This window comes from Opisthocomus hoazin, chromosome 4 (assembly GCF_030867145.1).
Source record: "Opisthocomus hoazin isolate bOpiHoa1 chromosome 4, bOpiHoa1.hap1, whole genome shotgun sequence".
NCBI classification, from domain to species: domain Eukaryota; kingdom Metazoa; phylum Chordata; class Aves; order Opisthocomiformes; family Opisthocomidae; genus Opisthocomus; species Opisthocomus hoazin.
Window position 1 is genome coordinate 70,867,862 of NC_134417.1, and position 14,507 is coordinate 70,882,368.

At 39.7% G+C, this 14,507-nt stretch overlaps 1 protein-coding gene across 2 annotated transcripts in view; it reads right to left on the bottom strand.

The window, feature by feature from the left end:
• Positions 1-14,507, bottom strand: part of ITGA8 (integrin subunit alpha 8) — a 120,151-nt gene that overhangs the window by 37,029 nt on the left and 68,615 nt on the right. For both annotated transcript variants that reach the window (XM_075419430.1, XM_075419429.1), the window contains exons 22-25: positions 13,310-13,389; positions 8,467-8,547; positions 4,102-4,207; positions 2,166-2,324 (exon numbers count right to left, since the gene is read on the bottom strand). In XM_075419430.1, the coding sequence (XP_075275545.1) occupies positions 2,166-2,324; positions 4,102-4,207; positions 8,467-8,547; positions 13,310-13,389 (426 nt within the window). The remainder of the gene's footprint in view (positions 1-2,165; positions 2,325-4,101; positions 4,208-8,466; positions 8,548-13,309; positions 13,390-14,507) is intronic.

Here is a 14,507-nt window from a genome sequence, read left to right on the forward strand (position 1 = left end):
GAATCAGTTATACTTCATAAATTGGATATCTTGTTTTTGATGGGATAATATGTCGAGCTGTGTTTTTCTAAATCTGACTTAGAGCCAAATCAAGCTCTTTTGGGGTAATCTGCCATCACAAACATAGATCTTAAAACAGGCTTTTAGACACTGGTACATTGACACTTTACTGAGGGGGCTGCTACTAGGCTTCCCCTTGTTAGTTTTTCCTTCGGGACCTCCTCTGAGACCTCCAGCTCTGCTGTGAAAGAAGAACCGTGTCCAAGGAAGGGGAAGCAATCTGGATGGCAAAAAACACCTAGGAGTAACACTAACAAAAATATTGGCAGGAGAATTTTTTCCATTTTGCTGGCATGATTAAAATAATTACAAAATCATTTCCAATTAGAAAAAACAAAAACTTGTCAGCTTTCTGACAAAGTTGTAACTTTTATGAGTTAATACTGATTAAGCCAGAAAATAATTGTAGACTATATCAATCTTTTTATCAAGTTGCAATACATGAAAACTTCCATTTCTGGAGTACATTCCACGCAGAATTTCTGTTGATAGTTTTACTTTATAGAATATTCAAAGTATGTTCTTCAAAAAATTAAAATCATTAACACTTTAAGACAGGTAAAAATGTATATAGGCTTCTAAAATGACTCCCATTTTGCAGATTGTAGTGTCTCATACTATGTTGAACATAATAATTACCTAAAATATAGCATATGATACTAAAAATACTTATCTTCTCATGTACTCGGTGCAAGGAAACAGCCCCTGGCAACAAAACATGCTAAGGACTGACTGGCTAAGAAGCAGCTCTGCAGAAGAAGAACTGGCTTAAGCTGCACAAGCCAGCAGTGTGCCCTGTCAGCAGTGAGGGCCAGCAGCATCCTGGGCTGTATGAACAGGAGCAAGTGATTCCTCCCCTCTGCTCAGCACTCATTAGACCACATGTAGATATAACACCCATTTTTGAAGCCTCAGCAGAAGACAGAGATCAATATATTGGAATGAGTTCAGTGAAGGGACCCCAGGGATGCTCAGGGCTGGAGCACTTGTCCTTCAGGAAGAGGCTGCAGGACCAGTGCTTGTACAGCCCAGAGATGAGTAAGCTGTGCGGGGGACCGAAGCTACTGGAGGGGGAAAGTTATCACAAAAATGGAGCCAGGCTTTTCGCAGAGGTGCATGGTGGGACGGTGACAGGCAACAGGCATAAGTTGAAACAAGAGAGGTTTTGACTGGATGCAGGGAAAAACCTTTTGCCTGTAAGAACAATCAAGAAGCAGCAGAATTTGCCCAGAGAGGTTTTGCAGTCTTTGTCCTTGCATGTTTTAAAGACCAGACTGGATAAAGCCCTTAACAACCTAGTGTGATATCATAGCTGACCCTGCTTGAGGAGGATGTCGGATCACAGTACTCCTGAGGTCACTTCCAACCTGAACTGGCCTATGATCCTAAAAAAACAAATCACCATACAAATTAGCTGTAAATCATTTGTATTGGAATAAAAAATAAAATTGTGTTACACTCTTTAAAAATACTTAGTGCTACAATACTGGATGGATGGCTGCTGTCTATTAAATGAACAGCTCTGAGAAGTTCATGTCTTTCAACTTAACGATGTTGCATTATTGTGCTGTAAAGGATTTTCCCCACTGCTAACAGGTTCAGGTGTAAGACCTTTTGATAAACAAACCAGTACTAGGCTGCATCAGACTCAGCTGAAGAGCTATGTGCATCCCTTGATACAACAAACGTTTATGTCATGTTCAGGAGTTCATCTGCTTAGCATTGAACAGATGACTTTCTGAGTGAATGTACTGCTTCTGTACAGGAATATTCAGGGCCCCATGAGAAATGAAAAATTTTGTGTCATCTATTAAAAGCCATGTTAAAAATGATCCTCAAGGAAAACCCTGCAAATTTCCATTTAAAAAATTATCTTGTATACTGAATCAAAATACAAGTTTCTTCTGATAAGCAGAGTACAGAAACCAAACACATACCATGCAACACAACAGTAACATTAGAAACATTATAGACTATCTATAGCTTGCTTCTTACCCCAGAGAATGATCTCAAGGTAATTGTGTAAAATTCCCCAAAAGCTCCATCACATCGTGAAGTAGAAAAAAATCAAGTGACAGAGATGGAAATAAAAGGGGCTGACTTACCTTTATTTGCATTTTGTTAATAGGAGAGCTTGTTTGACAGTGCAATGGTCCATGTGTCTGAATATGAAGAATGTAAAGAAGGAATTCTTCTCGACTGGACACAGGCCAACCGACATGGAGAACTGTATTGTTGATGGCACTTGGTCCTATATTGTGCAGCTGTCAAACAAATATGATCAGTACTTTCCAAGGTGGTAAATAACAACAAAACCCACAGCAACGACCACTTAAGACATTTTCAAATTCCACAGCCTGGAAGTACTTTGGGAAAGATGTATAGATTATTAATGCCATTTTATTGATGGAGAATCTGTGTCAGATAGGGAAAAAGGACTTCTCCATGTTAGTCACAAAGCCAGTGGCAAATCTAGGAGAACAACATCTTTTGTCGGAATCTGTATTCAAAAAATCTACCAGCTTCCCGTTTTTTTCCTACATATGAAAGAGCTAAAGTTACCTAAAAAAGTATAAAAAACTGAAACCAAAATACACTAGTAAAATACACTATACAAACATATACAATGAACCTTAACAGGACATACCTGAAAATAGTAGCTGAAACTTCAAGAAACTTCACGACACAAAAGAATCACATTTCAGGGTGCAGGAATAGAAGGTATAGCAGAGCTTAAACTATTTTTTGTGGTTAAGAACTCTGTTTTCAACACTTCTCAGTTCAAATTTCCCCAAAAGAAAAAAAGGAACTAATCTTCCTAAAGTAAGATCCCAGGACATTATTCTTTCCTGGGAAAATGAGTAAAGATAGAAATAATAGAAATTTAAAAAATCTGGGCTATTGTTTTCTTACATCAGTTTACAATCTGAAAGTATCACGACCACAGGAAGTTTGGGTATGTGTTAACACTGGGCATGAGAGCTAGCGAAGCAGAACAGCACGGAACTCAAAGTTGCTAGAGAGGCGAGAACCTCCTTTTTTTTAAAATGTGTAGAATTTTTGTGACTGATGAGCTTTATTTAGAAGCAAATAAACCCCACTTTCAGTCTTACATCTTCTTTAGTAAAGGGTTTTTGGGTGAGTGTTTGGGCTTTTTTATGCTTTGCTGATATCAATAATCCATGAAAGCAGTTTCTTTAATCACTGTAAATAATCACTGTGACTATTTTAATACATTTGAAGTCACATATATAGTTCCATAAACAGCCCAAATGCTTGAGACAGTAAGATTTGTTAGAGATATTTCAGTTCAGAGAAATGTGTTAAGATGAGGAATTCATAGATAATATTTTGTATTGTACAGTCTGATTCACTACAGTTTAGTATTAGTCATGCAAATGGTAATCTTACACTGCTGATTAAGCTCAGTTGCTTATATTTTTACCCCTTAGAATAAAAGTCATCCATCAGATTCCAAAGATGGTCTGTATTCCATGTAGTTCATTCAACGCACTTGTTTCTAACCTGAACTCTTCTTTTCTAATTGATGAATCATCAATAGAAAAAATCCAACAACAATACAAGGTAGAAATCTGTACACTTTAAACATTAGGAGTTATTTTCAACAGAACATCTTCTGAGCGATGAGGTAACAAGTTACATGTATGTCTACAGGTTTTTTTCAGTTAGCTAAATGTTAAATGAAACCTATTTTTTCCTGTGAACCACACTCACAGCTTTTAATGAGAAACCAGTCAAATCACTAAAAATATTTGGCATTGATTGTAATGAGCTTTTCACTAATGTTTTTAATTCTTATCAAATGTCAAAGACTGACTCTTAGCATAAACTAATATCTCCTCCACTAACATGAACAGATACTGGGGTTGTGAATTCCCAGATTAAATTTGAGTCATGTGCTAAAGTTAGAATATTTATATTTGTGTTGTTGTCTAGTTGCAGGTAAAGACAACAAACCACATTCATCAGAATTTCAAACGGAGCAGCATGAGGTCCTGCAGCAACATACACAATTTTTACCTCATAGATGTGTTCTACTAAAGGACCAAGCTCTTCTTCTTTTGTAGGTTCATCTTTGGGTTCCCAGTTGTGAAGCGGCAAGATAATTGTTGGGGGGTGAGACACTCTGTAATATATAAAACAGGTTAAAACTGTTAACGGTTACCAGTGATGAGCTGCACTACTTTTCTAAAAGACCACTATAGAAACCTGAGCACTGAAGGGCATTTTATTTGGGCACATTCACTAGAATTAGGTGAGATGAACAATAGAATGCTTCCAAAAGTACTACCCAGTCCTTACAGACTTCTGAGGGTGTGCTTTTAGTTTCATACTTCAATTGATGGATGATCCCTTCCAGACAAGGGAGTGATTCTTTCTCTATTTGCAGAGAGGACTGCAGTCTGTCAGGCATTTACATCACTCTCACTGACGAGGTATCTGAATACATTACCCACAAAACTAGAGTAATGATACATAAATAAATGTATTTTCTCATTTCCATTTAAAGCCTGTAGATGTCTAATGCTATGCATCTTCCTTCTCTGCAATACATTATTAGATATTTATTTAACTGCTTTGACTGTAAATCCTTATAACCTCTGTTATTATTCCTGTAACAAACCTTACAAAGCAGTCTATCTCATTTTACAGGTGGGAAACCAAGGTACAGATAGGGCGAATTACTTCCATAAAGTTACAGTGCAAATCGGTGCAGCAAGAAACTGAATTCAGGACTAAATAGTGCTCCAGGCTTCCATTTGTTTCACAAATGAAGTGGCAGCTAAGGCATTTCCTGAAAGACTGTTGCAACTTGCAACATGTAAATAGAACATAAATAAAATAGTGACTTCATATTTGACGCCTTTCTTTGTCTGGTATTTTATTTTTCCTTTCCTTCTCTGTCTGACCTCAAGAAAGGACCACGTAGTCTTCTGTTAATGTTTCTATTTGAATCACAAGCATTTTGCTTCCCGTAGAAACTGGAAGTTCCTTGGAGGGGTCCCATTCAGATGCCAACTTTAACCTTATTCAACTGTTGAGAAGTTGGGAAATCAGATCCCAAGAATTTCTTTCAGCATGGTAGGTGAGTTCTGGCACAGACATCTGTCATCTGCTAGTACTGAAGTAGCTCTTGATACTAAAATGGTATTACCCTTTCTTTACAAGGCTCAGCTCTTACCAGTTTTGTTGATTTCCAGCATCTTTAGCTTAAAGAAAAGCCACGAAGTTTCAATGCTTGTTCTGCCAAAGATGGAAGTTTGCCGACAGAAGACTGTTCAAAAAGGACTGCTAATGAGGTTTTTTTCAGAATATAACATTTGACTAAAACAATGGACTGCTCTCCACCAATGTTAATTGACTTTTCTTTGAGTCTAAACGGAGAAAGCACCACTGCAGATTGCCCCATGAAGAAGAGAATAGAAGACTGGGTTTTTTTGTTGCAAATACTGACATTTTAAAATACTTTAGGAAAAAACAAACCGTTCCTACTTCCAGCTCTTTTGTCATATACAATGAATGAAATGTCTGATAGAATGTCTTTCCTACAGAATACAGCTTCTCAAAGCAGCAAGAGATCCTGGAGAAGAACAACTTAACACCATCCAGCTAAAATACAACTCTTCATGGAATTTACGGTGTCCTGGAGTATCCTGCTAACTCTAAACACTTCCCCAGACTTCAAAAGGCCAGCAGTTAGTACTAACAAGTACGCCAGAGGATAAATTTACAAGCCAAACCAAATAAGAAAGGAAATGAAACATATTCATTAAAAAGTAATTTTAGATGAGGTACTTAGACAACCTCGTTGTATTTCATAAATGGCCTTGCTTCCAATAAGAATTTCAATTATTAATTGTTGTTGGTGAACAGGAACTTTCCTATGTTGTTGCAAAAGCCAGGGCACAGAGACCCTTAAGCTACTCCAAAAATTTGCAAACCAGAAAGCATACATAGACAAAAAGAAGCAGACATGAGGTTTCAAAAACCAGTGTTTTCTACCACATCCCCCGTGCAGTGTTTTTCTAATTCACAGAATTACAAAATGTGAAGTGTAAATGTAGACATTTCATTAAAATGATTATAAAGTATATAAGAACATTTATCTCAACAGATTTTACATTTATTTTGAGGACTTCTGCTTTTGACATGAAAGAAAATCAGGTCAAATTAAACAGAAATTCTCTTTTAACTATTTTATTCTGCATTTAACTTAGAATATTTTAAACATTTGAATGATTTATTAGATAAGGATTTTTGCTAGACTTTTAGGTGATAATGATCAGTCAAACGAGCACTGAAAAATAAGATAAAGGAATTCTGTTCTACAGAAAATACTTCTGTGGGATATACAATAAGGATTCTGCCAGCTGCAAATCCTACCTGTCCAAATTACCTCCTTCCTGAATCCCTCATTCCTTTCGTGCTCTTCAGCAGGAAACAATTAAAACTACAGAACTCTTACATTTGTATACAAGAAAAAAGGTAAGCAGAATAATAAAGTCCCAGTTATCAGAGCAGCTGCTCATTGAATAAACGATATCCAAGTAGTTATCTTGAATTTCTTTTGAATAGGATATTGAAGAAGATTTCTTCCTTTCTCTCAGAGGCAGTATTTGCGTGGGTCTACGGTGCAAGTATATATGTATGTATGCATAGATACAATTTGATAACTACTTACTTTTCCTCAGTAAAATGTACAATGATTCCAGTTCTACTTCATGCAACTCCGTGCAGAGCAGTAGGGAAACCAACACAAGACATTTTCCAGTCCAAATGTGGACACAGTCTCTCTTTTATTTTTATCTAGGAAATTGTGAGCAAATAGTTCCCTTGGAGCTGTATGCTTCAGCATTTCTGAGTAATTAGCAAAATCTGTCAACAAAGCATTTGGGAATTTTCCTTTGTACATGCATGCTATAGCTAATAAGAAAACTAAAAGACTTAGGAAAGGAACTGGAAGTCATTCACTTAAGTAATTCCTCTGTATTTAATGATCTGTTTCTTAGTACTGCAGGCAGTTATTCAAGCCACTTTTTTTCCACTTGTGGGCATGCTCTTTGTAAGAACTGGGGATGTTCTGGTGCTTTTTCAGTGTCTGTTTACCTATTACAGAACTTTTTATTAAAAAGAACACACTATGGCACAGAATTAACATGATGGAGGCAAAAAGTTTCTGAAAAGTTTGCAGAGTACAAAAAGTTTGTAAGATTTTTCTGTGCAGCTGACAAGCAACTTCACTGAAATGTATGTAACCATTTCACTGATGCATTGAAGCTTCAGCCAGCCCTTAACCAGGGTGTCCACCCATGGCAACATCTGGTAGTTGCTGCCTCCCGACATTTTCTCACACATCTGCAGCCCACCAACTAACCCCTTTATTTCTTATTTCCTCAGCCTCTATTTCTCTTTTTGTGTTACCTTCCTCCTCATTTTGCATCTTTCACCTCTCTTCCTATCCAGCAAATTTCCCTAGATCACCACTAACTACAGAAAATGAAATAATACACCATTTTCTGGTCTTGTTAGGTATGTCTTTCAATTGCTCCTTTCCAGAAACATAAGCATTAACATATATTCACACAGTCTTTGAGTGCCAGTCCTTTTTCCACCTAACTCTAGCCTTAGGGTTAGTCTTCTTAACCTGGAAAGTATCTACAAAATGTGATGAAAAATATTCTTGTCACTTAATTGCATTTTATAGTTTCTGAAACCAAGCTATGTGTGAAAAAAGAGAGCAAAATAATAATCTGTGATCATATCCTGTGCTTGTTTTGATATCCCTTGTGTCAGTGGACAGGCACCTGCTTCAGACAGAAATGTATGAATGCTACAGTAGCAGCTTGCTGATCTCTTGTCATAGCTCATTCCTTATTCATACTTTCTCCAAAGGCCTCACTCTGCTCTCTATTAGTATATACTTTGCCATAATGTGTTTCATCATGCCAGTCACAAAAGCAGCACTGCTGACTCTGCTTTGGTATTCAGAATTAAGTGCCTAAGTCATTGCAGAAGCATATGAACAGGCATTTTGTACTAGTAACATCCATACACAATTTCAATGCCCAAGTAAAATGTTGGCTTTGACTGGTGTTACTACAGTGTGGGATTCTACACTGTGCTGCATTTGCACAGACACTCAGTAAGTCTGCTGGAGTCCATGTTTACTGCAGTCCTGCCCTACATGACCTGGTAAGTCCTTAGTAGCTCCATCCTGTAAGGCTTGCAAGAGTGAGACTCCCTCAGAACTCTCAGGTGTTTTTGGTGGATAAGGTGTTTGGCATTATAATATCTCATAAGATTCACTACATGGGATTATTATATGTGGAAAGATTCAGTACAAAGAACAGTTATCATTCTGAATTGAAACAGTGGAATACTTACCCTCTGATCTGTACTTGAGCCACAGCACTAATGTTGATATGGAGGTTGACTAAATTGCTGTCGGGATTAACCTTGTTAGAACTGGAAAAGATATGTACAAGAGTTAAAAAAGGTAATTTAGCAGAACTCTAAGATTATTATAGATATAGCACTGAATACCACAAGGCCTGCAACTGGACATATTGGAAGCAATGCCATTGGACATATTACAACATGGGCTTGCTATTGCCACTCTTCAGTCTTGTAGGACACTGGTATTTAAGTTTGATATTATTTGAGCTCATCACATGTTTAATAATATAATCAACTCAAGCTTCCTTTAAAGAATCCTATGCATGAATACGATAACACAAATTTATTTAGCTCAGAATATCATGTAAATTCCATTGTTCAACCTGGCTATCTGTATGGATAGGAGTATCTAAACAGAATACAAGGGTGTAAGCCTTCTTTGCTTCAGTCTTCAGTGCTAAGGCTGGCCCTCAGGAATCCCAGGCCCCAGAGGTAAGAGAAGAAGCCTACAAAGAGGACGACTTTCCCTTGGTCGAGGAGGACTGTGTGAGGGATCGCTTAAGCGATCTGGATGTCCACAAATCCATGGGCCCCGATGGAATGCACCCACGAGTGCTGAGGGAGGTGGTGGATGTCATTGCTGAGCCATTCTCCATCATCTTTGAGAGGTCCTGGAGGACAGGAGAGGTGCCCGAGGACTGGAGAAAGGCCAATGTCACTCCAATCTTCAAAAAGGGCAAGAAGGAGGACCCAGGGAACTACAGGCCGGTCAGCCTCACCTCCATCCTGGGAAAGGTGATGGAGCAGCTTATCCTGGAGGCCATCATGAAGCAAGCGGAAGAAAAGAAGGTTATCAGGAGTAGTCAGCATGGATTCACCAAGGGGAAATCATGCCTGACCAATCTGATAGCTTTCTACGATGACATGACTGGCTGGGTAGACGAAGGGAGAGCCGTGGATGTTGTCTACCTCGACTTCAGCAAGGCTTTTGACACAGTCTGCCATTATATCCTCCTAGTGAAGCTGAGGAAGTGTGGGCTGGATGAGTGGTCGGTGAAGTGGATAGAGAACTGGCTGAATGGCAGAACTCAGAGGGTTGTCATCAGCGGCGCTGAGTCTAGTTGGAGGCTGGTAACAAGTGGTGTCCCCCAGGGGTCAGTACTGGGCCCAGTCTTGTTTAACTTCTTCATCAACAACCTGGATGAAGAGTTAGAATGTACCCTCAGCAAGTTTGCTGATGACACCAAACTGGGAGGTGTGGTAGATACACCAGAAGGATGTGCTGCCATTCAGCGTGACCTGGATAGGCTGGAAAGTTGGGCAGAGAGGAACCTGATGAGGTTCAACAAAGGCAAATGCAGGGTCCTGCACCTGGGGAGGAACAACCTCATGCACCAGTACAGGCTTGGGGTGGACCTGCTGGAGAGCAGCTCTGCGGAGAGGGACCTGGGCGTCCTGGTGGACGACAGGTTAACCATGAGCCAGTGTGCCCTGGCTGCCAAGAAAGCCAATGGGATCCTGGGGTGCATCAAGAAGAGTGTGGCCAGCAGGACGAGGGAGGTTCTCCTTCCCCTCTACACTGCCCTGGTGAGGCCTCATCTAGAGTACTGTGTCCAGTTCTGGGCTCCCCAGTTCAAGAAAGATGAAGAGCTACTGGAGAGATTCCAGCGGAGGGCTATGAGGATGATGAGGGGACTGGAACATCTCCCCTACGAGGAGAGGTTGAGGGAACTGGGCTTGTTCAGCCTGAAGAAGAGAAGGCTGCGAGGGGACCTTATAAATGCCTACAAATATCTGAAGGGTGGGTGTCAGGAGGATGGGGCCAAGCTCTTTTCAGTGGTGCCCAGTGACAGAACAAGGGGCAATGGGCACAAACTGAGGCACAGGAAGTTCCGTCTGAACATGAGGAAGAAGTTCTTCCCTCTGAGGGTGACGGAGCACTGGAACAGGCTGCCCAGGGAGGTTGTGGAGTCTCCTTCTCTGGAGATATTCAAGACCCACCTGGACAAGGTCCTGTGCAGCTTGCTGTAGGTGACCCTGCTTCGGCAGGAGGGTTGGACTAGATGACCCACAGAGGTCCCTTCCAACCCCTACTATTCTGTGATTCTGTGATTCTGTGTTTCATGCATTGGAGGAAGGCAGTGTTAATGAACAAGATAGGCTTTGTTATAACAAAATCTGTTTTTTATGACTCCAAACTTGTGACTTCTGCATGACAGAGCCTCTGAAGAAAAAGTACCGAAATAAACTGTTTCTTTACCTTTCTTATTTCCTCCCCTCCCCCACCCAGACTGTTTACACTCTTAATCCCACTTAGTGCAAACAGATCCCTATGTTTAAAGCCTAGTGCTCTCACTCATTTTATTGTCTTATTACAAATCCTCAGTAGTAAAGGTAGTTGCTCCTACTTCAAAAGGCCATTCCTATGACTATATCCCATTCATGTAAAGAGAGGTTTTCAGGTTCAAATTCACGAAGGTGATGAAAATAATTAATTACAGATCTCGAATTTATTTAATTATGTGATTAATGATACTAAGTTTGGAGGTTTTTTCAAGCAAGTGTGGAAGTACTTCCTTGCTTCATGGAGACAAAGTTTCTATTGCTGTCACAGTTTACTGTTATCACATCTGGGTAGCATCAGTCAAATGGAAACATTCAGAGGAGGCCAGCATTCCCAGCGACTGACTCCTGAGGAGTAAAGGGCAATACTGCTTTGATCCAGGCTTTCTGGTTACAGATTGCTAAAATTAGGAGCAGCTCTAATTTGTTTGTAAACTAATGCAGATTCCCCTCAAACATAATTTGAACTTTTGATGTAATACTCTATAGCCATTGCTTTGAGCCATTGAGTACAAAAGTACAAAAATTGCTTAAAGTATAAAAATGACGATACAACTAATTTGTTAAGCCGCTCTCCAATTTGTATAATGGTATTACTTTCCATAGAGTTAAAATTAAGATTTTGATCATATATATTCGGTATTCAAATCTCGTTTGTGCTTTATGGTACTTTGTAGAGAAGAAAATAGTTTAAATAAACTAGGCTATCTCCCTTTTTAAGAGGTGTGTAACTGCCTAGCAAAATCCACATCAGAAACGGAATCAGATTTCGAGACACTACTCAAGACTCGTGCTGATTTCCTACAAGTAATGAACTTCACTCTTGCAAACCAAAACATTTATTTTCCATTTGATGTTTTGGAGTAAATTAAAGGTCTCTCTATTGAGTAACTCAGACCAGGACACAAATTCAGACATGTTCTCTGCTTTCCTTTCCTTCCATTTAGATAATTTCCTCTTTCTGCCTTATGGATTTCTGTTTCCTTTTTCTTTTAAGATTGTTTTACCTGTTCACTAAGGCCATAGAAATGCACAAACTGTAGTGCTGCTTGAAAAGGAATGTACAAAGCAGTGAGTTTTAACTGCAGGGTACATTCCCTATGCAAGAATTTTTACCTATTTTTTTTAAGAAGCTGGGTGCTCTTCAGCATTTTGATAACAGTTTGTGGAAACCGTCATCTTTGGTAGCCCAGCAGATTTCCTCCCTTTACATTTTAGCAAGACACACTCATGGAGGAAGCAAGAGATATTGCTATCTCCTGAAGTTCAGATTTATTCCTCGGTAAAGCCTTGCCACTTTTTCTACGAAAATGACCTACCCTCAGTACTTACTACCTAGAAAGATCTAGCTACCCAAAAAGCTCCAAACCTCCTCAAGTTCACAGCATGAAAAGGCTAATGTTGAGAGTCTCTGATACGCATTACATACTGTATTGCTTGCATGAATCACCTGACAGTGAACAGTGGTATGGACAGGGGACCTACAAGCTAGACGTTCTATCTCTTATCTCTCCCCGGAGGAGCCCATGCCCAGGTTTGCATGGTCTCCAGCTCACCAGCCAGACCCCTGGGAGAGGGCTGATGCCTGACCAGGCACCTCACTGTCTTCTGTGGCATTGCTGTGCCCTTCCCAAGTTTCTGCATGTCCTTTCCCTCAAGGGTTACATTCTGGAAACATGACTTAAACATTTTAAATGTCTCAGTTATTTACCATAGTGTACATGATCAAGGCCCTCATTAAAGGCCAGACATTAGCAATTAAGTCTCTGTGTGTGGGGCAGGGAGGGCCCCATCAGGAACTCCAGCGTGTATTTGACGAGGACAGATGGAGCAGAAGCCCTGCCACCTACTGAAAAAGTCCTAGGTTTGTTCTTGCTGTTATAACCCAGCCCATTCTGTGTTGTTTTGTCCCTGTGGATAAAATACTACTCAACATAAAAGAGAAGATTCTCCAGCAGTAATATTTCAGCCCCCCAAATGCGGAGGAAACTAATGGAAAAATGACAAAGGTTCACCTGCATCAAACTGAAACAGTTTTCTCTCTTCATGCCAGTAAATCTGTTGAGCAGGTTTTAACTGTTCCCCTTCTATCGTCTAAATTGTCACGAGGAAGTAGCATTGTTTTTTTTTTAAGAGCATGATATGTTTTTAAATACAGAACTCTGTTACAAAGTGGTCGCTGTTCATTAATCCTGAAGTGGAGAACGAAGTGCAAATTTGGCAAATCTATAGAAGATGATTGGACCACTGACCAAAATCAGTTAGCTTGAATTTTAACAAAATAAAATCCTCAGAATAACTCTAAGAATGATTTTGCTAAAAGCTAAGAGACTCCAACTCCACAAATTCTCCTGAAGAAAGCTACCACAGGAAAGCCCATGAAATAAATACTGACACTGAAGAGTTAGTGACCTTCTTAGATTTTAAACTTCAGTTATCAATAGGAATTCAGAATTTAAATGACCATACTCTTGCTAAAACATCTAACCTTTTTATTTGCAGCTCAAAATTGATGCTGAAATCTGCATTTTCAAAATGCTGAACAGAAAATCGAATGCCTGTAGAGAACTGGGAAAGAAACAAAACAACAGGTTACTAAAAATGGTTTGATCTTTCCACATCGAGAAAGCAGTACTGTTCAACATTGCATTTCACAGACTTTTATAAGATATTGTTACTTTTAAAAATTAGTATGAAATAGTATCTTTTAGTTGTTTTCAGGAAAAAATACCATCCTGTCTGTGTATGTCACCAGATGGAAAACTTGGCTGGACAGAGGATAGATCAAGAGGAGCAGAGAAGCATGCTCCTGAGAACACAGCGGTGGTCCCTTCTTCATCCAGACAGTATTTGCTTTATTTTGCCAAGCCAAAAGAAAATAATAGCTGTCTGGCACCTCTCATCCCTGCCTCCATCCACGCACGCCTTTGTCCAGGTCTCCAGGGCTTCCTCCTCCTCCTGTTGTCTCTGTAACTGTGACATACGAGCTGCATGCTTTAGGTGTTGCAGAGCTGACTGATTACCTGTTTTTCTTCTAGAGCCTAAATTAGCAGCAGCTTGATGTTTTAGTTTGATGTGGTTGGAGTTTTTTCGTTGCAGCTTCTGGGAGCCACAGTTCAGTTAAGAGGAATACAACTTCAAAGTTACATTTGCAGTTCAGTTTGCCACAACTTGCAGTGTGTAACCACCGAAGATACATGGTAAAACACACAATTCCCAAAACTGAAGGAGATAAGGGCTTCCACTGGTGCTCCCTTGTGTTTATGCAGACCTTGCTTCCTCCCTTTGCTTTGCAAGAAGGGCGTGGAGTAAAGCAGAACAAGCTAATTCAGAAGAGAGAATGGAATTGCAGGGCTAACTAAAGAAGGAATATACAACAGCACACGGTGGGGTCTCCGCAACCCTCTTGTTGGACATATTTACAGCCTCAGTATGTAAGTGGCAGGGGAGTAGGGCAAGACGCCATCTGCCCTCCATGTTAAATTAATAAAATTGTACTGCAATGTTTAAATTAATGTTTTAATTGCCTCATTTCAACTGCATGTGTTTTGAATCTGGTAACTTTTGAAATGTGAATTTTGCATTGAGACTGACAGCAAAGTCTACATCCTGTAATCTTGTACAACTTCTCACTCCTCTCCACCTCCCTTGTTGCCCGATGATAGAATTTCCTGCCAGGTAACTTA